The sequence below is a fragment of the Erinaceus europaeus genome, chromosome 7 (genome assembly GCF_950295315.1).
Source record: "Erinaceus europaeus chromosome 7, mEriEur2.1, whole genome shotgun sequence".
NCBI classification, from domain to species: domain Eukaryota; kingdom Metazoa; phylum Chordata; class Mammalia; order Eulipotyphla; family Erinaceidae; genus Erinaceus; species Erinaceus europaeus.
In genome coordinates, this window is record NC_080168.1 from 133,013,982 (window position 1) to 133,040,676 (window position 26,695).

General features: G+C 40.9%; 1 protein-coding gene across 2 annotated transcripts in view; it reads left to right on the forward strand.

Moving 5' to 3' along the window:
• SCYL2 (SCY1 like pseudokinase 2) overlaps nt 1-26,695 on the forward strand; it is a 58,491-nt gene that overhangs the window by 15,420 nt on the left and 16,376 nt on the right. For both annotated transcript variants that reach the window (XM_060195622.1, XM_060195623.1), the window contains exons 3-11: nt 5,487-5,644; nt 7,479-7,623; nt 12,849-12,998; nt 14,429-14,650; nt 15,070-15,186; nt 15,738-15,863; nt 16,232-16,408; nt 18,704-18,826; nt 26,094-26,207. In XM_060195622.1, the coding sequence (XP_060051605.1) occupies nt 5,487-5,644; nt 7,479-7,623; nt 12,849-12,998; nt 14,429-14,650; nt 15,070-15,186; nt 15,738-15,863; nt 16,232-16,408; nt 18,704-18,826; nt 26,094-26,207 (1,332 nt within the window). The remainder of the gene's footprint in view (nt 1-5,486; nt 5,645-7,478; nt 7,624-12,848; nt 12,999-14,428; nt 14,651-15,069; nt 15,187-15,737; nt 15,864-16,231; nt 16,409-18,703; nt 18,827-26,093; nt 26,208-26,695) is intronic.

A 26,695-nucleotide genomic window follows, 5' to 3' on the forward strand; every position in this document is an offset into this window, starting at 1 on the left:
CACTCTGGACCTTGTGCCTCTGCGTCCAAGGCTGTAGACTGTGCCACCTTCTGGGCCACTGTTCTGACAAGTATAATTGTATATATGTATGTATGTGTGTGTGTATATATGTATGTATGTGTGTGTATGTATGATGTGTGTGTGTATGTATGTATGTGTGTGTATGTATGTATGTATGTGTGTGTATATTTATTTTTACCAGAGCACTGCTCAGACCTGGCTTATGATGATGCTGGGGATTGAACCGGGGAACACTGAGCCTCAGGCACGAGAGTTGCTGCAGACCATAAATTGTACTGTCTCCCTAGCCCACAAGTACAGGTTTTAGAACAGTTTATTTCAGACTTTTGGGGCATCGGAAGTATCTGGGATTGAACCTGGACCTCAGAGGTACAAAATATGTGTGACCTGCCGTCTGCTGTAGCCCCAACCTGTTTCATAATTGTTTTGAGAAAAGACGTAGCAGGTAATTCCCTACTCACCATCCTTGATGCATGCAAATTAGATGAATGATTGCCAAGTATTGTATGCATTTTCATTAATAATTTTAGTGTAAAAATTCAGATTTTATCAGGAGGTGGTGCAATGGCTAGAGCATTGAACTTAAAGACATGAGGTCCTGGGCTAGGGAGATAGCAAAATGACTACAAGAAATTTTTTCTTTTTATTTCTTTGTTGTGGGATTAATGCTTTATAGTCAGCAGTATAATACAATAAGTTTGTACATGTGTAACATTTCCCAGTTTTCCACATAACAATTCAACCCCCACTAGGTTCTCCTCTGCCATCATGTTCCGGGACCTGAGCCCTCCCCCTGACCCCCAAGGAAGTTTTTGTTCCTGCGTCTTCCAGGTTCAATCTCTGGCACCACCATGAGCCAGAGCTCTGCTATCAACAAAAACCAGGGGCCTTTGAGCAGTACCCTAGCATTGCATGTCAGATTTTTGCTCTAGTTCTCTTTCCTTCTCTTTCTCTCTCCCTCCCTTGTCCCCTCCCTCCCTCCCTCCCTCCCATCCATCATTTGTTTTTGATTTATTTTTCTTGTATTTGATCAGAGAGAGAAATTAAGAAGGGGGAAACAGAGCAAGAGACAGAGACACCTGCAGCCCTGCTTCACCACTCGCAAAGCTTTCTTCTTGCAGGTGACGACTGGGGACTTGAATCTGGGTCCTTGCACATTGCAACATGTTTGCTCAACCAGGTGCACCACCATCTGGGCCCCTAGGAATCTTTCATCTGTGACTCCAGACAGTGAGGAGCTGGCAGGATAGCTGACATGGGTAGTGTGTTTGCTTTGTCATGGGCATGATGCATATGACCACACTGAAGGGAGCCTCAGCTGGGGTGTTTCTCCCCCTCCCCTCCGTCTTTTTCTTTTCTTTTTTTTTCTTTTTATTTATTTATTTGTTTAAGAAAGGAGACATTAACAAAACCATAGAATGAGAGGGGTACAATTCCGCACAATTCCCATAACTCAATCTCCACATCCCACCCCCTCCCCTGATAGCCTTCCCATTCTCTCTCTCTCTGGGAGCATGGATCCAGGGTCGTTGTGGGTTGCAGAGGGTGGAAGGTCTGCCTTCTGTAATTGCTTCCCCACTGAACATGGGCGTTGACCGGTCGATCCATACTCCCAGCCTGTCTCTCTCTTTCCCTAGTAGGGCAGGGCTCTGGGGAAGCGGAGCTCCAGGACACATTGATGGGATCGTCTGTCTAGGGAAGTCTGGTCAGCATCTTGCTGGCATCTGGAACCTGGTGGCTGAAAAGAGAGTTAACATACAAAGCCAAACAAATTGTTGAACAATCATGGACCTAAAGACTGTAATAGTGCAGATGAAGTGTTGGGGGTATTCCCTGCATGCTCTTGTGTACTTTGCTTTCAGGTATATATTTTTCCCCTAGTTTATGGGCACGGGTGAACCTATGCTCTGTCTCAGGGGACCTGGACTATATCTAGGTTTGGGGACTTTATTGGGGAGTGGAACACCTGGAATCTCCCCTCCGTCTTTCTATCTGAAAATGTCATCCTGGTGTGGTGAAGCTCCAATGACAACAGTGGGGGGAGTAAATAAGTGAGGTTTGTGCTATTTCTTGTTGGTAATTATGGACTTTACAGATGACAGCTTTCTTGTTGAGGAGTGATGAAAATACAGGAGCTCAAGGCCAGCTCACATGAGCTTTCTTCTTTTTTTTCAAGACTTAAAACCTCTTGAAGACATAAACATATTTGAATTAGAAACATTTATAAAGTGTGTTATAGCTGGACAGGAACCAAAATAAGAACACATGAATAGTGAGCGAGGAAGCCGAACTTCTAGGCCATTTGTTTTTAGTTCAAATGAATATTACACAACACTCTTAGTTCCTCTGTCATGTGTCTGATAACGATCAAGTGAGCCGAGACTGTGTTTGTGTGAGCACTATTTGGAGCTGTCACTCAACTTAGAAGCCATCCTTTTCTGGAAGACGGACTGTGTTTTATGAGGGTACTCCATATTTTTAGGCCTGTGTTATTCTTGGGGAGACAGATTTAAGGATGTGGCCTCTAGAGTTAGACTGGCTGGGCTAGAAGCTTGTTTTTTTCCTTTCACCACTTCATTGAGGAAATACTGATCTCCTCACTTTATCATTTGGGAAATGATAGAGAACACTTATCCATCTACTTGGGAATGTGCTTCATGACATCTCACCTATGAAGTGTGAGGGTGGACTTGCCTCAGGGTGGCTGTGAGGGCTGACAAGAGCTTGGGGGTGGGGGGTTGGGTATCAAATTGAGTTACTAAGTTACACCCTTATGCCATACTTACTCAGAGGCTAAAAAATCCTTATTTATGGGAGCCGGGTGGTAGTGTAGCGGGTTAAGCGCACGCGCAGCACAAGGACCGGCATAAGGATCGTGGTTCGAGCCCACGGCTCCCCACCTGCAGGGGAGTTTCTTCACAGGTGGTGAAGCGGGTCTGCAGGTGTCTATCTTTCTCTCCCCCATCTGTCTTCCTCATCTCTCTCCATTTCTCTCTGTCCTATCCAACAACAACAACAATAACTACAGCAAAAAAAAAAAAAAAAAAAAAAATCCTTAATTATACCTAACAAGTTTCTGACTTAAAACATACAGTGTGGCATGTAAAGATCTTCTCCCATTCTGTGAGGGGGTCTCTTGGTTTGGGTAGTGGTTTCTTTTGCTGTGAAGAAGCTTTTTAATTTGATGTAGTCCCATAGGTTTATACTTGCCTTAGTCTTCCTTGTAATTGGATTCTTTTCATTGAAAATGTCTTTAAAATTTATGCAGAAAAAAGTTCTGCCAATATTTCCCTCTAAGTATCTGATAGTTTGTGGTCTAACATCCAAGTCTTTGATCCACTTGGAATTTACTTTTGTATTTGGTGAAATACAGTGATTCAGTTTCATTCTTCTGCATGTTACAACCCATTGTTTCCAACACCATTTGTTGAAGAGACTCTGCTTTCCCCATGTAATAGTCTGGGCCCCTTTGTCAAAGATTAGATGTCCATACTTGTGGGGCCTCATTTCTGGGCTCTCAATTCTATTCCACTGGTCAGTGTGTCTGTTCATGTTCCAGTACCAAGCAGTTTTGATGACAGTGGCCCTATAATACAGTTTGAGATCTGGCAGTGTGATGCCTCCGGTTCTGTTCTTTTTTCTCAAGATTGTTATATGCCATACATCAGATAAGAGTTTAATAACCAACATATATAAAGAGCTTGCCAGACTCAACAACAAGACAACAAATAACCCCATCCAAAAATGGGCGGAGGACTTGGACAGAATATTCACCACAGAAGAGATCCAAAAGGCCGAGAAACACATGAAAAAATGCTCCAAGTCTCTGATGGTCAGAGAAATGCAAATCAAGACAACAATGAGATATCACTTCACTCCTGTGAGAATGTCATACATCAGAAAAGGTAACAGCAGTAAATGCTGGAGAGGGTGTGGGGTCAAAGGAACCCTCCTGCACTGCTGGTGGGAATGTAAATTGGTCCAACCTCTGTGGAGAACAGTCTGGAGAACTCTCAGAAGGCTAGAAATGGACCTCCCCTATGACCCTGCAATTCCCCTCCTGGGGATATATCCTAAGGAACCCAACACATCCATCCAAAAAGATCTGTGTACACATATGTTCTTGGCAGCACAATTTGTAATAGCCAAAACCTGGAAGCAACCCAGGTGTCCAACAACAGATGAGTGGCTGAGCAAGTTGTGGTCTGTATACACAATGGAATACTATTCAGCTGTAAAAAATGGTGACTTCACCGTTTTCAGCTGATCTTGGATGGACCTTGAAAAAATCATGTTGAGTGAAATAAGTCAGAAACAGAAACAGAAGGATGAATATGGGATGATCTCACTCTCAGGCCGAAGTTGAAAAACAAGACCAGAAAAGAAAACACAAGTCGAACCTGAAATGGAATTGGAGTATTACACCAAAGTAAAAGACTCTGGGGTGGGTGGGTGGATGGGGAGAATACAGGTCCATGAAAGATGATGAATGACATAGTGGGGGTTGTATTGTTAAATGGGAATCTGGGGAATGTTATGCATGTACAAACTATTGTATTTACTGTTGAATGTAAAACATTAATTCCCCAATAAAGAAATAAATTATTTAAAAAAAAAACATACGGTGGTGTTTGGAAAATTTATTGGTTCAGAATTTTGAGTCTCCTAGGTTGCTAATCTAAATGGGAAAGCAACAGTCATAAATAGAAAAAATAACCAGTAAAAAAGCAAGAAAAGAGATAGTCAAACAGTAGTTGGTTTAATTGGAGGCTGTTAAAAGAGAACTTTTTAGAAACTGAGTCATAATAAATGTTTCAAAGAGTTTTTGAAGGTAGCATTAATTCCTTGTTAAATTTGCTTTTAGCCTTGTCAGCTGTCTTTGCATGTTCTCCAGAGAACCAGCCCCAGGAGAGGTAGCTTGGGACTGGTTGTTTCACAACGTGGCAAGGAGGTGAGAGAGATTAGAAGCAAGACAACGGCTGAGATGTGTGGTTTCCTGTTTATTTATTTATTTTACCAGAGCACTGCTCAGCTCTGGCTGATGGTGGTACTAGGATTGAACATGGGGCCTCAGAGCCTCAGGCATGAAAGGCTCTTTGTATAACCATTGTGCTGTCTACCTAGCCCCCTGGTTCCTTTATTATTGTTTACATTGTAAAAGACTGTGGGGACTAGCAGATGGCTCATGAGCATTACTGAGACTCTTACTGAGACTCCAGGCCAGAGCTGGGTATTTCCCTTGTTCTCCACGTACCAGTCTCTCTGTCTCATGCTTAAAAAAAGCATTTTGCTTTACTGATGATGAAGAAACCAGTTTCTTGGTGCCTGAATGTCAGTATTACAGTGATGCTAAAATTCTCATGGGATTAATTCTATTAATCTATTAGTCTATTTGTAGGTGGTTGTGATAATCAAGCAAAATTTTATTTTATGTACTAAAATTAGTCGCACAATTCTTTTATTAGGAAGTGGCTGTTTTCGTCTTTGATAAAAAGCTGATTGACAAATACCAAAAATTTGAAAAGGATCAGATCATCGAGTGTCTGAAACGAGGAGTCCAGCAGTTGACCCGACTGCGACACCCCCGGCTTCTCACGGTGCAGCACCCTCTGGAGGAGTCCAGGTAGACTGTTACGCGGACTGGAGACGGCACAGGCTCAGTGTCTCATCTCCCCGTGCTAGGTGTCTGCAGCGGCCCCTGGCCCGCACAGTAGGCCCTTCCCCACCATCATGCTGCAGGTTCATTAATCAGAAGATCCCCACCATCATGCTGCAGGTTCATTAATCAGAAGATCCCCACCATCATGCTGCAGGTTCATTAATCAGAAGAGAGCCTCGGTGCCCTCTGGTGTATGTGGTGCTGGTGCCTGACCCTGAGCCACACACAGCCACGTTTTGTGCTGCACCCGTGGAGCTGACTGTGCTTGGTGACAAGCTGAAGCAGCGTGCTGGGCAGGTGTAGTGCAGAGTCATGGTCGTGCGGGAAGAGCCTCGGATGTCCCAGAGTGCAAGGTCAACCCCCACACCACCATAAGCCAGTGCTGAAGGTGCTCTGACATAAAGAAGTAAATTAATTAATTAGAAAAGTGTTTGCTCATTTATTGGAGAGAGCCTTTTTTTATTATCACGAGAGCCCTGCTCAACTCTGGCTTATGGGTGTGCAGGGGATTGAACCTGGGACACCAGAGCCTCAGGCATGAGAGTCTCTGCATAACCATTATGCTATCTATGCTTATCCTAAGGTGTTTTTAAAGAAGACTATGAAAACGAGAGTTTAATAGTTTATTCCAGAGTTAGCTACCCTGAAGTGTGACAGTTCAGATGTTAAAATACATTGTCATGTTGCTTGTATAAATTGCAGCAGATGCAGTAGGACCTTTTGATAGAAACAGGAACACTTTAGGGAAGAAAGTTTTGCAGTTTTCAGTTGGTTAACAAGGTGCAAATGATAACAGGATTATCCCAAATAAATGTGCTCTAGAAGGCATCCAAGTGAATGCTGAAGTCGGAAAATGCACCTTAGGGTGGGGGCCTAAAGCAGAAACTGAAGCCACGAAGAGAGTGGAATTTTAAGAGCATGAGCTAAAAGAGCAAAATGCTAAAGATAGAACTGAAATGTTAGGGACAGAGCAGAGTCTGGGAAAAACACACACAGTCCTTGACATAAGCAGGAGAAAAATTAGCAGCTCATGATGGAAGCCAGAAATGGGGAGACAAGCCCTACTAATATAGGCTGGCGAGGCTTCAATAAACAATAAGGACAGAAAAATTCATCCCATTTGACTAGTGGTAGGGACAGTAGTCTGGGAGCAAGGAAAAGGTAGAAAGCTATAAATGTCGTGAGAACCTGGGCTGTAGCCCCTGGCCACTGCCTGCAGGGGGCTTCACAGCACTGGGGCGTTTGTGCTGGTGTACGTTTGTTTTCTGCTGTCTCACTGTCAAAGTAAGACAAGAATAAAATCACTCAGCATAATTCTTGAAACCAAAGCTTTTTTGGTTTCAGTGTGTTATATTCATGCAGAAAGTAGTACATTTAAAATTATCTACCTTTATGTTGTTAAGCCAAGACTCACTACTTTTTAAAATATATAAATATTTATTTATTCCCATTTTGTTGCCCTTATTGTTTTTATTGTTGTAGTTATTATTGTTGTTATTGATGTCATCATTGTTGGATAGGACAGAGAGAAATAGAGAGAGGTGGAGAAGACAGACGGGGAGAGAAAGACAGACACCTGCAGACCTGCTTCATCGCTTGTGAAGCGACTCCCCTGCAGGTGGGGAGCCGGGGGCTCCAACCAGGATCCTTAAGCTGGTCCTTGTGCTTTGAGCCACCTGTGCTTAACCCGCTGCGCTACCGCCCAACTCCTGACTCACTACTATTTTAACTGTATTTTACTCTGGCCGTGTTGGGAAAAATGATAATTTTTCCTTTTTTTTTTTTTTTTTTCTAACAGAGATTGCTTGGCATTTTGTACAGAACCAGTTTTTGCCAGTTTGGCCAATATTCTTGGTAACTGGGAAAATCTGCCTTCTCCTGTGTCTCCAGACATTAAGGATTATAAACTTTATGATGTAGAGACCAAATATGGTTTGCTTCAGGTATGTACTTTTTATTTGTCATGCTGATTAACTCTTTTCAAACTTAATAACCACATAAACTATTTTATGTAAACTTTCAGATCTTTTAAGTAGTTTAAAAGTAATTGCTATGTCCTAGAATTTTTCTGCAGTGTATTGTTAGACTCAAGTCATATTTTGAATATGTGAAACATATTACCTCTACGCTTTGGAAAAGAGTGCTGCTGATAGTCCCCCCATACTGTTGAATTGAGTTACCGTCTCTGGGGGCTTCACGACCACTCTAGGCTTCTTTAAGAAAAAAAAAAGAGAGACAGTGCGGCACTGACACTTCTTCCAGTGTGGCTGGTGCCAGGTTTGTGATACTTTTGAATTTTAAACCTTATTAATGTATATTGTAAACAAAACATTAAACTGAAACAATAGAGAACTTGTAGCGGACAGGGATAGATAGCATAATAGTTAAGCAAAGAGACTTTGATGCCTGAGGCTCCAAAGTCCCAGGTCCAGTCCTCTACACCACCATAAGCCAGAGCTGAGCAGTGCTCTGGTTAAATAAATAAAATAATAATAATAATAAAGAACTTGTAGCAATAAAAATTACATCTTTAAGGAAATTAATTTAGTAGGCATCAGCATATATTGTTAGCTTTTTTGTATGAGTTCACTTTTTTTTTTTCTGCTTCTAGGATTATCACTGGGGCTCAGTGACAGCACTTACAAATCCACTGCTCCAGGTGGCTCCTCTACTCTCCTCTCCTCCTTTCTCCTCTCCTCTCCTCCTCCCCTCCTCTCCTCTCCTCCTCCCCTAGCCTCCCCTCCCCTCCCCCTCTCCCCTTCCCCTCTTCCCTCTCCTCCCCTCCCCTCCCCATCCCTTTTCTCCCCTCCCCTCCCCTCCCCTCCCTCTCCCTTCCCCTTTCTTCCCCCCTCCCCTCCCCCTTCCCTCCCTTCTTGAATAGGACAGAGAAATTGAAAGGGGAGAAGATAGAGAGGAAGAGAGACACCTGGAGACCTGCATCACTGCTTGTGAAACACTCCCCCCACCACCACCAGCAGGTGGGGAGCCGAGGCTTGAACCGAGATCCTTATGTGGGTCCTTGAATTTCGTACTGTGTGCACTTAACCTGGTGTGCCACCACCTGGCCCTCGAGTTCACTTTTTTTTTTTTTCAAATTCTAATTAATTAAATTTACGGAGAGACAAAGAGGCAGAGAGAGTGAAAGAGACACTAGGCTCCTTCAGTGCCCTGGGGCTGTTCTTGAACCCAAGTCCCTCATGTGGCAGAGCAGCTCACTATTCAAGCTGGCTCAGGTTCACTGTTTTCTCTGAAATAGCTTCAGTTCTGCAGATGAAGTTTGTCTATTAGATTCTTGGTTCTGCGGCGGCAGGCTCACCTCATTCATCACCTTTATTAAGGTCTGACCAGCACGGAGTAACCTGCAGATTGAAAATGCAGCTTGGTGCGGCACAGACTCCTGCTCTGTGCTTCCTGTTCTTTGCTGCCTTTTGATCTCGCCCTTGAAGCTACTTGCCTGCTTTCTAAAATCATGAATTCTTTGTTTTCATTCTTCTCCTTAGATAGAGACAGAGAGGATAGAGAGAGAAAGAGACCACAGCACTGAAGCCTGCTTCAGTGAGTCGAGGGCTGGGTTAGAGCCTGGGCAGCACACATGGCAAAGCAGTGCCCTGTCCGGGGGCTACACTATGGACCCTGGCTCTGTTTCCTCACAGTCCACGGCTGTATCATCTAGTGAGTACTTTCTGCTCAGTCTGATTCCTTTCAGTCATTCCTCCATGGCGCGGAGCCATGTGTGTTGAGTAGTCTGCAGTGAATACACCAGCTTGTTCATCTGCCCGTCCGTCAGCCATTCGATCAGTTCTGACGACTGCAGACACGGCTGCCGGGAACATGTGTGTGTTAAGCTTTGTTTCTGACTGTACCCATTGCAAACTGAGACAAACTGAGGCCGACACAGGAAACAGAGGAAGATGCAGTATTTATCCAGACAAATACATAAAATAGCCACTAAACAACTTAACACATGTAAAGACACAGGAAATGATACAGGGACCTCAGGAGAGCTGGAGCACCCCTCTCCCCCACCCCCAGCCAGAGTACCCAGAGAGGCCCCATTGCCTGGGAGAGAGAGACAGAGAATCTTTAAACTCATGTCTTTTTATAATGGTCAGGAACAGGATGGTCACTCTTATCTAGAGGGGCAGAGGGGCAAAGGCGTTTTTTGTGAGTTCTGTAATCTCACTCTTTGTAAACAGTTGTCCTTGGGGTGTTCAGCAGCGGGAGTCTCTTAACATCTCAACAGCCAGTTGGCCTTGGGTGCTCAGCAAGAGGGAGTGTCCCAGTATCTGAGGAGCCAGGTGGCCTCTGTCTGCCCCCTGAAAAAATGGGGAACTTTTAAAATGAGAGAGCTCTGAGAAAAGCCTTGGTAAACCCGATTTCTCACAGCGTGTACACACTTGACACGATAGCGGGAACGTGTGCACAGATTTCTTCAGACGCGCTGTCACTTTCCCTGGCTGAGTGCCAGGTGGCACTTGTTCCTTTCACTTGCACTGGCAGGTTGTTTTCAGGAGGGAGAGTGGCATCTCATTTCCCTCCTGCAGTAGATTCAAGTTCCATTTCTCTCCGCAGCTCTGCTGCGAGTTGGTGTGAGTGGGCCTTTTTTTAGCTTTAGCTGTGTGAGCAGAACCTAGTGTAGCTATGACTGGCATTCCCCTGGTGAAAAATGATGTGTTGGCCACCTTGTGACATGTATCTCTCATCGAAGTGTCAGTTCGAATCACACACACATACCACTTGATTACTGTCTTGTTTTTCCTACTAATTGTTACAGTGGTTTTTACTCGTTTTTCCTACTAATTGTTACAGTGGTTTTTGGTCCATAGACCAGGTTCTTTGTGAGATATAAAATATACAAATATTTTCTCCCAATTTATGGTTTATTTTTTCCTACTAATTATTACAGTGGCTTTATGTGTTATGGACCAAGTTCTGTCTGAGGTGTAAACTATACAAATATTTTCTCCCAAGTAATGGTTTATTTTCCCCTAGTAATTATTACAGTAGTTTGGTGTATTATGGACCAAGTTCTTTGTGAGATATAAACTATACAAATACTTTCTCCCAATTTATGGTTTATTTATTTTATTTTTTAAAAAAATATTCCCTTTTATTGCCCTTGTTGTTTTATTGTTATAGTTATTATTGTTGTTGTTATTGATGTCGTTGGATAGGACAGAGAGAAATGGAGAGAGGAGGGGAAGACAGGGGGAGAGAAAGACAGACACCTGCAGACCTGCTTCTCCACCTGTGAAGTGACTCCCCTGCAGGTGGGGAGCTGGGGGCTCAAACCGGGATCCTTATGCTGGTCCTTGCGCTTTGCACCACATGCGCTTAACCTGCTGCGCTACCACCCAACTCCCTACTTTTTGTTATTTTAACAACACACACATTATTTCTAGTACTAAGGACACAAAAGACATCATTTAGCCAGCTAAACCATTTGCAGTATACAGCTCAGTGACTTTTAGTCATCACCACTCTTCATCTCCAGAACCCTTTTCCATTTTCATGACTCTGCAAAATGGAAGCAGTGCCCACCAAGTACTAACACCCACACACCCCTTCCTTAGCCCCAACTTGCTGACTCAATTCCATGCTTTGTCTCTGTAGGAATCTGACTACTTCAGATACCTTGTATAAGTGAAATTACACAGTATTTTTCCTTTTGGGATCGGTTTAGTTTAGTGTAACATTTTATTTTTTAAAGATTTATTTATTTGTTTATTAGAGAGGGGAAAGAGAGAACCAGAGTACCACTTGGGGTACATGCAGTGGCAGGTATTGAACTAGGGACCTCCTGCCTGAGACTGATGCTTTATCTACAGCTCCCCCTTTTGGGCTGCTAATACTTCCAAGTCTCATCCCTGTAGCGGCATGTGTCAGAACCTCCTTCCTTTATAAGGATGAGTAGCATTCCACTTGTGCTTATCGCGTTGTGCTTAGTCATTTACGACTCCGTGGACACTTAGACTGCTTCTGCTTCTTGGCTGTTGGGAGAAAGTGCTGTCGGCATGGGTGCAGAAATCCCTCCTCAGGTCTCTGCTTTCGGTTCATCAGGGGATACACTTTGAGGTGGCATTGGTGGGTATCACACGCTAATTCTGTTTGTGAAGTTTTGAGGAACCTCGGTGTTCTTTTCCATAGGGAGTGGGAGAAAGCCTGCGGGCCAGAGAGCTTGAGTTTGCGCAGGTCAGCTTCAGCTAGCAGAAATCCAGTGCTCGGCTTTGACGAGCAGATTCCATGGTGACCTCAGGCAGAAATACAGAGACCACCAAGTGTTAAACTCATTTGAGAGTAAGTCCGCGCTGTTTAATACCTGAAAACTGGGCACTGTAAGCCATCTGGGAGCCAGCAAGCTCTCTCCCCTGGATAGCTCTCCTCTCCTGCTTTGGTCCTGGGCCTCCCCCTGCGTTGGAGGGACCTTTGGTGTTGGGGTAGCTTGCCCATGCTCCCTCTGCCTCACAGTCTCTGACTTTCCTTCTTTATCTGAAAAGAAGTTGACTTGAAGTGGTGAAACCCCACTGAGAGCAACAAAATTAGCGTCAAACTGATAAAAGTATTTTCTTGACAGTTGTCTGTGTCTCAGGAAACAAAGATCTTTTCACTTTTCAAACTTGGGAACTGAATACATTTGGCAGCAAAGTACCTTTGTGTTTTCTTTCGCTTGTGTGCATTTAGAAAGGAAATTAGTAAGTGCCTGTAAGTAGTGTTGCTTTTTCCCCCCAACTTACAAATTTCAGTAACTCAGAATAGCTGCACTTTCATATTTATGATGTAATTTGTTACCTGACACGTGAAAATCTTTCACTTAGACAAGCAACAATTGTGATTTTCTAATTTTTCTTTTTTATTGCCACCAGGGTTATTGCTAGGGCTTGTGCCTATACAGGGAGGCCACCACTCCCTGTGCCACCCCCCTTCTTATTAGATAAGAGAGAGAGAAATTGAGGGTTGAGGGAGATGTAGAGAGGGAGAGAGAAAGACACCTACGGACCTGCTTCACTGTCTGTGAAGCATCCCCCCTGCAGGTGGAGAACAGAGGCTTGAACCCAGGTCCCTATGCAGGGGAACTAATGTATGTGCTCACCTGGGTGCACCACTGCCCCCCACAAGTATGATTTTTTAAAATTATTATTATAATTGCTTGGTGTTTTTCTGTTGATAGGTTTCTGAAGGATTGTCATTTTTGCATAGCAGTGTGAAAATGGTTCATGGAAATATTACACCTGAAAATATAATTTTGAATAAAAGTGGAGCCTGGAAAATAATGGGCTTTGACTTTTGTGTTTCATCAGCCAATCCTTCTGAACAAGAGGTAATGAAGGTTTGTTTGGTCGTCTAGGTTTTCAAAGCTGGAAACTTACTATTGTGCCTGGAATGTACTAGAGAATTTATAAACTTAATATGTAGTAGAAAATTTATAAACTTATAGTAGATAATTTACAAACTTGTATATAGTAGAAATAGACTACTTCCATATGGATGGAGCTGGAGGTGAATATGCTTATTGAAATAAAGAAATGGAAGACTACTGGATGGTTTCACTCATGGAATCTAGGGAACTGCTACACACGAACTTGCAGAAAACTAATAGAAGCCAACAAAGTCTTAAGGCTTGTGAAAACTATGGTGGAACTGTGCCCTGTAGTTCTCTACAGTCTAGTGTTGCACTGAACATACATGCACACGCACGCACGCACACACACACACGCGTTTTCCCCACTCCCTTTTTTGGGGCGTGAGGAGAGGCAGAGACACCACAACAGTGCGCCAACTGTTAGTGGCTTTTCCCTTATGTACCTGCTCCCATGTGACGCCAGGGGCTTGGAACTGGGTGCTCTCACTTGGTGAAATGTGTGTGCTCGGTTGCGTGAACTGTCTCCTGTCCCCTAAGCACCTGATTATGATACCTGTTCATCATAATATTCCAAGTTTTTACTATATATAGTTAAGGGACTGTGATTTGACATATGATTGAGTTACATTTCTTTTTTTTTTTTTTGCCACTAGGGTAATTGCTGGGGGCTTGGTCCTGGCACTACGAATCCACTGCTCCTGGCGGCCATTGTTTTTCCTTTTCTTTAGATAGGATAGAGAGAAATTTAGAGAAGACGGGAAGATCGAGAGAACTGAGAAAGATAGACATCTGCAGACCTGCTTAACTGCTTGTGAAGTGGACCCCCTGCAGGTGGGGAGTGAGGGCTTGATAATGTGTGTGCCACCACCCGCCCGCACCCCCCCCCCCCACTGATTTATAATTTAAGTAAATATTTTTTTAAGGGAAGCAGAAAATTAGTAATCATTGAATATATAGGTCAGTTAGTCACTATGCTAAGTGTGTTCCCCTACATTTGTTTGATCTTACAGTAACCTTTTGAACCTATCACTCTACCCACAGAGCTAGCTAGTGAAAGGACAAGACTCACATAGCTGTCTAGCAGCCTGGGAAGGGACACAGTGGGTAAAATATTGAGCTCTCAAGCATGAGAGTTCTCTTCTCTGTCTTAAAAAATAGTGATCTATTTGATTCCATAAGATTTGAATCCTTTTTATGGTGACATGAGCCAGCTAGTGTATCGTGTAGGGATCATTTGTCTTCTGGAATAGAGCCCTAATGATCTCAGAGTTAGGAGTTCCTGCTTGAACTTATTGAGTGCAACTTGCAGACTTGGGGCTTGGGATTTTAGAGCTGAAGATGATAATATATTTATTTGCACTTAATCTATTCCCTTTTCTGTCTTGCAGCCTAAATTTTCCTGTAAAGAATGGGACCCAAATTTACCATCATTATGTCTTCCAAATCCTGAATACTTGGCTCCTGAATATATACTCTCTGTGAGCTGTGAAGCAGCCAGTGATATGTACTCTTTAGGGACTGTCGTCTACGCTGTATTTAACAAAGGGAAACCTATATTTGAAGTCAACAAACAAGACATCTACAAAAGTTTCAGTAGGCAGTTGGATCAGGTATTTGTCTACAAAGTATTTGACTGCATTAAAAAATTAGCTGTTTCTAATTTAGTTTTCTAAAGTGTGTTCAGGAAATGTCTTATGTTAGGTTCACTTAAAATCAATTTATTGTAGTTAATTCTGTAACAAGGGCCACTGAAGTTTTACTACTATTATTTTAATAATGGGATTTACTTACTAGAATGAACTTTAAAATATAATCTAAAATACTGAGCATTTTTCTTTGGACTAGCAGCAACTGCAGCTTTTAAGGTTAAGTATTTTAAATACCTTGCAACAATCAAATTAATAGTTTGTTCAGTCTAAACATATTTTTGAATAAATGTCAAAAGTTTATAAAATAGGCTATTGGCAACATAAATGCACATCTTTGGAATGCTTTAGATCTCTGTTTAATGCTGCCATTCTTTCTCTAGTTGAGTCGCCTGGGAGCTAGCTCACTTACAACCATACCTGAGGAAGTCCGTGAGCACGTGAAGCTGCTGCTGAATGTCACGCCCACTGTGAGGCCAGATGCAGATCAGATGACCAAAGTGAGTGCTCTGGGCCAGGGAGACAGCTAGTTGCTCTGAGCTCCCAAGTTCAGTACCATCATCACCATCAGCCAGAGCTGAGCAGGGGGCTGGGGAGAATAATAATAATAATAATAATAATAATAATAATAATAATAATAATAGTTTCTGTGACATAACATTGAAATTTCCAGTCAGCAATATCCTTGTCATAACTAGGTGTTCAGAATTTCTGGGCTCCTCTAGAATTTATCCCTCTAATTCACTCATATAACCATGGCTTTTAATAGATCAACGTACTCTTTATGTCTTCAAGATATTTTGCTTGTTAATCTTTGTGTAATGCACTAGTACATATGAAGATGTTAATGCTCAAAAACAGATTCTGAAAATCTGAACTTGAAAAATAACGTCACCTTTTCCGATTTTTATAATTAGAATTCTTATTCAGTGGTCATTAGCATCTTTTGGTAAATGTTTCTGAATAGTTTTTCACCATAGAACAATTTCAGCTTATGAGAAGTACTTTAAATTTGATATTTATCAAAATAATCTTGCTTTCCAATTTTTAGATTCCTTTTTTTGATGATGTTGGTGCAGTAACACTGCAGTATTTTGATACCTTATTCCAAAGAGATAATCTTCAGAAGTCACAGTTTTTCAAAGGATTGCCAAAGGTTCTACCAAAACTACCTAAGGTTTGTTGTTGATCAATTTCTTACTGTTCTCAGGATTTAAAATTTAAAGTTTATTTTGACTAACTGTAGTAACTCCCTTAGAGAATCAAATATACCCTTTGTCTTAAATACAGAAATGACTTCCAAAGGGTTGCAAGTCAATGTCACAAGTTCAGTGGACCTCAACAATACCCTATCTTACTCTCAAATGTGACTTTCTTCAACCATAAATCTTATGGCTTGCTTCCAAAAAAAAAAGTGTAGATTTTATGTTAATGCTAAAGCTTAAAGACCTAACTAAAGTATATATATATACACACATACATATATACTTTAGTTAGGTCTATACACACACACACACACACACACACATATGTTTTGCTTTTCAGCGTGTCATTGTGCAGAGGATTTTGCCTTGTTTGACTTCAGAATTTGTAAACCCTGACATGGTACCTTTTGTTTTGCCCAACGTTCTGTTGATTGCTGAAGAATGCACCAAAGAAGAATATATCAAGTTAATTCTGCCTGAGCTTGGCCCTGTCTTTAAACAGCAGGAGCCAATACAGGTATGTGTGTATAAATAAATAAAATTGCATATTATCTGCTGCTATTCAGTGATGTTAGTAAGTGGCGACTTCAGTGCAAACAAAAGGACTAAGTAAGGTACTTGAAAAATACTTAGTATTCTGGGAGAAGCTGTTAACCAGATTTGATATGAACTATTCCTAAAATTGTAACTGGACTTCGTTTAGTAAATGCCAGTAGCTGTCTTACATCACCACTTCAGAAAATCAGTGAGATTTTTTTCATGTACTGTATCTTTCTCATTACAGTATGGAAAGTACAGGTTTTGGGGGAAAAGTGCCTTTTCCTGTGCTTTGAAGGTTTCTGTTCACTCTGTTGGTCAGAGTCTTTCATCTGTAGATAGTTTGTGCTGTGAATGATAGATACAGCTCAGAGGAATCAGTCAGGTAATATCCTGAGCAACATTTATTTATTTATTTATTTATTTATTTATTTATTTTTCCCAGAGCACTGCTCAGCTCTAGCTTATAGTCCTGTTGCTCAGCTCTAGCTTATAGTCCTGTTGTCCAATTAAAGTTACTTATCCAGGCAGAAAATAAGGAGTTGAAGCAAGGCATCTATTCTTTTGCAAAAGGGCATGTTGCCAACAGTGGCTGTCAGGCAGCAGCGCTCCACCTTCCCCCTTCCCCCATCTTTTATACCTGACGCAGATGTCTCCTCCACCTGTGGCCCTGTGGGCTGGGCTGCAGAGCTCACAGTCTCCCGGCTGCCTAAATAAGGAAGGAGGGAGAGAGTCTGCGGGTCTCTGCTGGAGGACTAGCCAGCACTGCAAGGAGCTGACCTAGAGAATACAAAACTCCTGGCCACAGCGGTCAGAGATAACAGTTTATAAAAAGAATTTTTGTACTAAACAGTTGTTCTATTCATGTTCTTTTGAAGAGAAGGTTTAACCATCTTTCACAGTCGTATGGGGGATTGAACCTGGGACTTTGGAGCCTCAGGCAGAGAATCTCTTTGCAGAACCATCATGCTATTTACATCCTTATTTGCCTCTGTTCTTTGCTCTTTTTTTTTTCCTTTAATATTTTAGTTAAAATTTCCTTCTGAAAACTTTAAGCCTTTGCACAGCTTAAGTAGTCTGCACGAGTAGAAGATAGAGTTTGTTTCTGAAATTTAGGTACATGGTGGCAGCGAGGTGAAAACACTAGAGTCAGACAGTTGAAAACATTTCCTTTTTTTTCATTCCTGTGGGTTTGTTTTTTCTTTTCTCTGTCTTGGTATTCATTCATTCATTCATTCATTCATTCATTCATTTCCAGAGCTTCATCAGTCCAGGCTGACTTTTTTAGGTAGAGAGAGGGAGGAAAATAAACCCCATTACCAAAACGTCCTTCTGTGTGGTGGGCAGCAGGTTCCAGCTTGGTTGGTGTACACAGCACACTTTGCAGATGTGTACCTTTTCTTCTTGAATGTAAGAAAATCGATGGGGGCCAGGGAGGTAGTGCCAGCAGTAACCCAGCAGACCCTCACGCCTGAAGTCCCAGAGGGCACATGTTCAGTCTGTGGCACCATCGTACGTCAGAGATGAATGATACGCAGTTTAAGAAAAAAAACAACGAAGAGTGATGGAAGTTCTTTGGAACACAGACTTTAGCTAAGACATTAAATAAACATTATTGGATAGAGACAGAAATCAAGAGGTGAAACGTCCCGCCTCCAGGTGGGGACCAGGGCTAGACCCCGGTCCTTGTGCACTGTAACATGTTCTCCCTGGTGCGCTACCACCTGGCCCCACATTTTTTTTTTTGCCCAGTACTTTTCTAGATAGTGTTTGTAGGTGAATTTTATGTATTAGTGTAGATGTGTGGGAGGCGATTAGTTTATGGAAGTGCTTAAATTGAAGGGCCAGGTGGTGGCACATGTTACTATGTGGGAGAACCAGGTTCAAGCCTGTGTCCCTCACCTGCAGTGAGGAGGCTTCTTCACAAGTGGTGGAGCACTGTGGTAGGTGTCTCTCCTCTCTCTGTTTCCTGCCTGTCTCTGTCTCTTTACTTTTTGTTAAAAGGCAGTTGGGAATGGCTGCATGATGCCGGCCTAGAGCCCTCGTAATAACTCTGATGGCAGGGAAAAAAAGGTGGAGTGAGAGCAGCTGTTCAGTATTGTCATTCCAGAAAGGTAAAAGATGTCACATGTATACTTTTGTCTTTCATGCTTTCAGGCTAGCAACATGGTGAGTGCCAAAATATGTCTTATTCTTTTGAAGAGACTTAAAAATTTTCTGTATGTAAAATCTCGTAAAGATCCTAGACTTTTAATATTTTTCTTTATTGAAACAGATTTTGTTAATTTTCCTACAAAAAATGGATTTACTCCTAACGAAAACCCCTCCTGATGAGATAAAAAACAGTGTTCTTCCAATGGTTTACAGAGCACTAGAAGCTCCATCCATTCAGATTCAGGTATATTATTTGTTTTTATTTAATGCTTCTTAATTCTTAGAGAATTCGAGTGCATATTGAGTTTGAATCCTAATGTCTTCTGTATGAAACTGACTTGTATGTATTAGTCTTTTCAGTTATGTTATTGATGCATTATTGTTAAAACAGATCTACTCCTTGGGCCAGGTGCTAGCAAACCCCATAGAGCACACATATTAAAATGTGCAAGGACCTGGGTTCAAGCCCCTGGTCCCTACCTGCAGGAGGAAAGCTTAATGGGTGCTTAAGCAGGGCTGCAGGTCTCTCTTTACCCATCTCGATTTATTTCTCTATCCAATATATATATATATATTTTTAACCAGAGCACTGCTCAGCTCTGGCTTATGGTGGTGCAGGGGATTGAACCTGAGACTTAGGAGCCTCAGGCATGAAAGTCTGTTTGCATAATCATTAAGCTATCTACCTCCACCCTGTATTTCCTTTTTCTTTGTATGACCATTATGCTCTCTGCCCCCACCCAATAAATAATTTTTAAACATCTATCTGCTGATAGTTGATTTACAGAGTCAGGGGCTCGAACATGGCTCAGTGGGTGTCAGCCACGCCTCGTCAGGCACAGCCCCTTTTTGCCCCTTGCCACCATGTCAGTGTGGCGTGGTGCCAGCTGGAGCTTTGGTGCTGTGGTGTCTCTGTCCATCTAAAATAAAAAGAATAAAAAATACTTGATTCTCTGGGCTAGTCTGGAAAAGAGCTTTATTGTTGTTACTATTATTGCTGCTATTATTAATCATTTTATTTATTTATTTTTTAATTATTTTTTTTACATTTGACAGTAAATACAATAGTTTGTACATGCATAACATTTCTCAGTTTTCCACATAACAATACAACCCCCACTAGGTCCTCTGTCATCCTTCTTGGACCTGTATTCTTCCCCCCATCCCCAAACCCCAGAGTCTTTTAATTTGGTGCAATACACCAATTCCAGTTCAGGTTCTACTTGTGTTTTCTCTTCTGATCTTGTTTTTCAACTTCTGCCTGAGAGTGAGATCCTCCCCTATTCATCCTTCTGTTTCTGGCTTATTTCACTTAACATGAATTTTTCAAGGTCCATCCAAGATCAATTGAAAACGGTGAAGTCACCATTTTTTATAGCTGAGCAGTACTCCATTGTATATTTATATATACCACAACTGGCTCAGCCACTCATCTGTTGTTGGACACCTGGGTTGCTTCCAGGTTTTGGCTATTACACATTGTGCTGCTAAGAGCATGTGTACACAGATCTTTTTGGATGGGTGTGTTGAGTTCTTTAGGATCTATCCCCAGGAGAGGAATTGCAGGATCATAGGGTAGGTGTATTTCTAGCCTTCTGAGAGTTTTCCACAGAGGTTGTACCAATTGACATTCCCACCAGCAGTGCAGGAGGGTTCCTTTGACCCCACACCCTCTCCAGCATTTGTTGCTGTTACCTTTTCTGATGTATGACATTCTCACAGGAGTGAAGTGGTATCTCATTGTTGTCTTTATTTGCATTTCTCTGACAATCAAAGACTTGGAGCATTTTTTCATGTGTTTCTCTGCCTTTTGGATCTCTTTTGTGGTAAATATTCTGTCCATGTCCTCTCCCCATTTTTGGATGGGGTTATTTATTTTTTTGTTGTTGAGTTTGGCAAGCTCTTTATATATTTTGGGTATTAAACTCTTATTTGATATATGGTATGTAAAGATCTTCTCCCATTCTGTGAGGGGTCTCTTTGTTTGGGTAGTGGTTTCTTTTGCTGTGCAGAAGCCTTTTAATTTGATGTAGTCCCATAGGTTTGTGCTTGCCTTAGTCTTCTTTGTAATTGGATTCGTTTCTTTGAAGATGTCTTTAAAATTTATGCAGAAAAGAGTTCTGCCAATATTTCCCTCTAAGTATCTGATAGTTTCTGGTTTAACATCCAAGTCCTCGATCCACTTGGAATTTGCTTTTGTATTTGGTGAAATACAGTGATTCAGTTTCATTCTTCTGCATGTCTCAACCCATTGTTTCCAACACCATTTGTTGAAGAGACTCTGCTTTCCCCATTTAATAGTCTGGGCACCTTTGTCAAAGATTAGATGTCCATAAGTGTGGGGGCTTGCTTCTGGGCTCTCAGTTCTATTCTACTGGTCAGTGTGTCTGTTCATGTTCCAGTACCAAGCAGTTTTGATGACAACGGCCCTATAATACACTTTGAGATCTGGGAGTGTGATGTCTCTAGTTCTGTTCTTTCTTCTCAAGATTGTCTTGGCAATTCTAGGTCTTTTCTGGTTCCAGACAAACATTTGTAGCATTTGTTATATTCTTCTAAAAATGTGGTTGGGATCTTGATGGGGATAGCATTAAATTTGTATATGGCTCTGGGTAGTATATTCATTTTGATGATGTTAATTCTTCCAACCCATGAACATGGAATATTTCCACTTCTTTGTGTTTTTTTCAGTTTCCTTGAGTAGTGACTCAGAATTTCCAGTATAGAAGTGAAGAAGTCTTTCACTTCTTTGGCTAGGTTTACTCCTAGATATTTTATTGTTTTTGTTGCTGTAGTAAAAGGAATTGATTTCTGGATTTCAACTTCTTTTAACTTAGTGTTTGCATAGAGGAATGCCACTGATATGTCATCTGTAAATAGGGAGAGTTTGACTTTTTCTCTTCTAATCTGTATGCCTTTAATTCCTTGCTCCTGCCTGATTGCTATGACAAGAACTTCCAACACTTTGTTGAATAGTAATGGTGATAGTGGGCATCCCTGTCTAGGACCTGATCTAAGGGGAAATGCTTCCATTTTTTCACCATTGAGTATGATGTTGGCTGTAGGTTTGCTATATATAAAGTCCACTATATTCAGGAATTTTCCAGCTATTCTCATTTCTTGTAGTGGTTTGATCATAAAGGGATGTTGTCTTCTGTCAACGGCTTTCTCTGCATCTGTTGATATGACCATGTGGTTTTTGGTCTTGCTTTTGTTGATGTGCTGGATCATGTTGATTGATTTACGTATATTAATCCAACCTTGCATCCCTGGGATAAACCCCACTTGGTCATGATGAACCATCTTTTTAATACTCTGCTCTATCCAGTTGGCTAGAATTTTGTTCAATATTTTAGCATCTATGTTCATCAGAGTTATTAACCTTTAGTTTTCTTTTATGGTTGTATCCCTGTCTGCTTTTGATAGCAAATTGATGTTGGCTTCATAGAAGCTTGTAGGGAGTATTCCAGTGTCTTCAATCTTCTGGAAGACTTTTAAAAGTAGAGGTATTAGTTCTTCTTTGAAGGTTTTGTAGAATTCATTTGTGAAACCATCTGGTCTAGGACTTTTATTCTTGGGAAGGTTTTTGATAACTGTTTCAATTTCATTAGCTGTGATGGACCTGTTCATATTATCTAGTTCCTCTTTACTTAATTTTGAGAGTACGTAGGTATCTATGATCGTCTATTTTTTCCAGATTCTCTAGCTTGGTGGCATATAGTTGTTTATAGAAGCCTCACATGATATGTTGAATTTCTGAGGTGTCTGTTGTGATATTTCCGATTTCATTTACAGTCCGATTTGTTTGGGTCTTCTATCTTTTTTTTTTTTTTTTTTTGTGAGTCTGGCTAAAGGTTTGTCAATTTTGTTCACTCTTTCGATGAACCAACATTTACTTTCATTGATCTTTTGTATAGTTTTCTTATTTTCAGTGTTATTGATTTCTGCCTTAACTTTAGTGATTTCTGTCCTTATTGTTGCTTTAGGGTCCTTTTATTCTTCTTCTTCTAGGTCTATAAGATTTTCAATCAGGCTGTTTACTTGTGCTTTTTCTTGTTTCCTAATGTGTGCTTGTATGGCTATGAACTTCCCTCTCAGTACTGCTTTAGCTGTGTCCCAAATACTTTGATATCTTGTGTCTTCATTTTCATTGAACTCTTGAAACATTTTGATTTCTTCCTTGATTTCCTCTTGGACCCAGTAGTTGTTAATGTACTGTTGAGCTTCCACATTTTGGGACTCTTACTAATCTTTTGTTGATTGTTAAGTGTTAGTTTAATTCCACTGTGGTCTGAGAAGATGCTTGGGATGATTTCAATGCTCTTGAATTTGCTGATGCTGTCTTTGTGGCCTAACATATGGTCTATCCTTGAGAATGACCCATGTGGACTTGAGTAGAATGTGTATTCATTCCAGTTTCTTGGGATGAATGACTCTGAAAATGTCCAATCGTTCTAGTTTATCTATCTCCTCATTTAGCTCCCTCATGTCTTTATTGATTTTCTGCCTGGATGATTTGTCAAGTTGAGAGAATGCGGTGTCGAAATCCCCTACTATGACTATGTTGCTGTTAATATATTCCTATACCTCTTTCAGTAGATGTTTGGTGTATTTAGATGGCTTCTCATTGAGTGCATAGTTGTTAATAATTGTTAAGTCCTCTTGATGGACTGATCCACTGAGCATTAAGTAGTGTCCATCCCTATCTTTTTAAATTTTATTTATTTTAAAGTCTTATCATGTCAGACATGAGAATAGCTGTTCCTGCCCATTTTTGTGGGCCATTGGCCTGTATGATAGTTTTCCACCCTTTCACTTTGAGTCTGTGTTTGTCTTGTTGAGTTAGGTGGGTTTTCCTGTAGACAGCATATTGTTGGGTTGTGTTTTCTGATCCATCTTCCTACTCTGTGTCTTTTAATAGGTGAATTCAGGCTACTGACCTTTATTGATATCAAAGATTGAAGATATTTTAACGCCATTCTTGTAGAGCTTTAGAGTATTCTTATATATGGCATATTTATGGTGGTCTGACTATTGATAGGAGATCTTTCAGAGCTTCTTTCAGGGCAGGCTTGATATTAGTTGATTCTTTCAACTCTTGCTCATCTGAGAAGGTTTTGATGCCTCCATCTAGTCTGAATGACAGTCTAGTGGGATGCAGTAGTCTTGGTTGAAAGCTTTTCTCATGAACACTTGATAGATACCTTGCCATTCTCTTCTGGCCTTTAGTGTTTGTGTGTAGAAGTCTGCTGCTAATCTTATGAGTTTTCTTCTGTAGTTTACTCTGTTTTTCCATTGCAGCTTTCAGGATCCTTTCTTTATCCTTATTCCTTTCCATTTTAAATATGATGTGTCTTGGTGTCTTGAAGTCTGGGTTAATTCTGTTTGGGACCCTCTTGGCTTCTTGATACTTTATGTCTTTTATGTTGTCTAGACTAGGAAAGTTCTCATCAATTAAGTCCTGAAGAATGCTTTCTTCCCCCCTTCTCTTTCTTCCTCTGGTAAGCCAATAATTCGTATATTATTTCTTTTGAAATCATCCCATAGGTCTCTGTTGTAATTTTCAGTATCTCTTAATCTCTTTTTGAGATCTCTTCTTTTTTAGTTGTCTCTAATTTGTCCACGATCTTGCTAATTCTGTCTTCGGCCTCATAGATTCTATTCTCTCTGCCCTCTACTGTTTTCTGGAGTTCATCTATTTTGTTACCCTATTCTGATACTGTTTTAGCTTATTCAGCTAGTTGTGTTCTTAGTTCAGCTATTTCAGCTTTCAGCTGTCTAATAACCTTGAGATAATTAGTGTTTTCTTCCAGGGTCTCATTTGTTGTTTCTGAATTTCTGATAGCAGTTCTTTCAAACTCTTTACTCATTCCTGTCAGTATTTTCTTAACTAGTGTTTGGGTGTTGACCTCATTATTTTGTGCTTCAACCTTTGGGGGGCTTTTAGCTTTTAGTACTGTTTCATTTCTCCAATATTTCTTCTTGTTGGTTTAATCATTTTATATAGTATGTTATGAGGTCCCTCTCTCAGAACTTTTCAAATTACTGATCTCTCTTGCCTGGATTGACTTGTGTCTAAGTAAGGTAATTAAATTAAAGGGTTCACAGTTGTGGAAATTGACAGTTGTTTCAATAGTATTTTAATCCCTGAGTTGGAGCTCAGTGGTTTAAAAGCCTCTTTTTTTTTCTTCCCCGTAGGCTATGGGGGCCTGAGGGCTTTTAAACTGTAAGTAGGCTTCTTAGCTTAATCACTGACTGCTGACCAAGAGATAAAGCAGGGTAGGGCAGAGATAATCCAGTGGTTATGCAAAGAGACTCTCACAGCCCCACTGCTAGGCCACCTAGGTGTAGATCTTCTCCTGAGTTTCGTAGTTAGTTCTCTGTCCCCTGGTGTCAGCACAGGGCCTCCCTGCCGCTGGTCCAGACTCTGAGAGCAGTAGCAGTGGAGACTCAGTTGCATTTGGTGAGTCTCAGGGGAGTCCTCTCCTCCCTTTGGCCATCCCCTTGCTTGTGAAAGACTGGAGGTGGTATCTCAACTGGTAAACTGCAGGACTGTTACCAGCTACTTAATGTCTCCTTAGGCTCCTCACTGTCCACGAGCCACACGTGTTTGCACTCACCGGTAATTTGGTGGGTTTCTGAAGTCGTTTTAGTCCTGTATTGTTGAGGTCCCAGGTGGTCTCCTTTGGTATTTCTAGTTGACCCGGGAGAGGAGTCAACTATAAAATGTTAATCATTTTTATACCAGAGCACTGCTGAGCTCTAGCTTATGGTGGTGCTGGAAATAGAACCTAGGACCTCAGTGCCACAGGTGTAAAAGTAGAATGTATAACTATTATGCTGTTTCCCCAGCCCTGGAAAAAAGTTTTTGGATCACTAGTAAAAGCATAATTTTTTTTTTCCCACTGCATTCATTCACAAGAATTTTTTGAGTAACTTTTACCTTCTCTAGTGAGTTGCACTAGCTTAAATTACAGAATTTGGAAGAACCTAAATGTTTGAAAATTAAAATGCTTTGTGAAATGCATGCATCTATAAATTCCAATCTTCTTAAGGTTGTAATCAGGTATGTGTACATCAGCCACATCAAAAATAGAATTATTTCATAGTGTGTTTATATTTTCTCTAACTGGGCATTAAGTCATCTCTAAGAGGAATTACTTTATATGGCTTAGTAGTTGTGAAAAGTAGTGAAACCTTAGGTGTTCTGCCTTTAAAAATACATGAACAACTGTGTTCTCAGGGCAGATAGGAATGAGAGAGGGGATTGTAGAACCATAAGTTAGATCAGTGAGCATGATTTTCAGTAAGATCTCCTCATCTGTAAAACTGAAAAGTGTTCAAAATATTTTTCTTTTAATCAGTTTGTGAAAGAACCCAATGATTTAATACACATAAGAGTTCGTTTCAAACAGGAGACAAATTAGTCATAAATACAAAGTATATTTTACTAGATGAGAGAAAGGATGAAAAGGTTTTTCCTACTTAACACTGATTTATTTTCTCAATAGGAACTCTGTCTAAACATCATTCCAACCTTTGCAAATCTTATAGATTACCCATCTATGAAAAATGCTTTGATACCAAGAATTAAAAATGCATGCTTACAGACGTCTTCCCTTGCTGTGAGTAATGACATAAGCATTTTTTATTTCACTGGTTTAATACATTTCTTATTGTGTAATAGTTTATTTCATCGTGAATTTGGTAACTACACACATAGAACTAAAAAAGTGAGTGAGGACTAGTTTTCTGATACACTTTTTTTTTTTGTACTTCTGATCTTTAATTGTGTGTCACTATCCACTGAAGTTAGGTGCTTCAAAAGGAAATTTGAATAATTTTCCCTTAATTCTTTTCTAATCTAGCTTATAATTTTGAAATAGAAATGAGTAGTTTACTTGTATATATCAGAATACAAGTGTGTGTGGGCAGATGTATTGAGAAATCTGGTGGTTGCTTCATTCAATTACACGATCTCAGTACTAAGCTACTTGCTAGTCAAAGTGGAATGGACTGGAATAGAGGTCAGGCAGTGGTGCTCCTGTTTAAGTGTTCACATTACAGGGCACAAGGACCCAGGTTAAAGCCCCTGTCCTCATCTTCAGGGTGA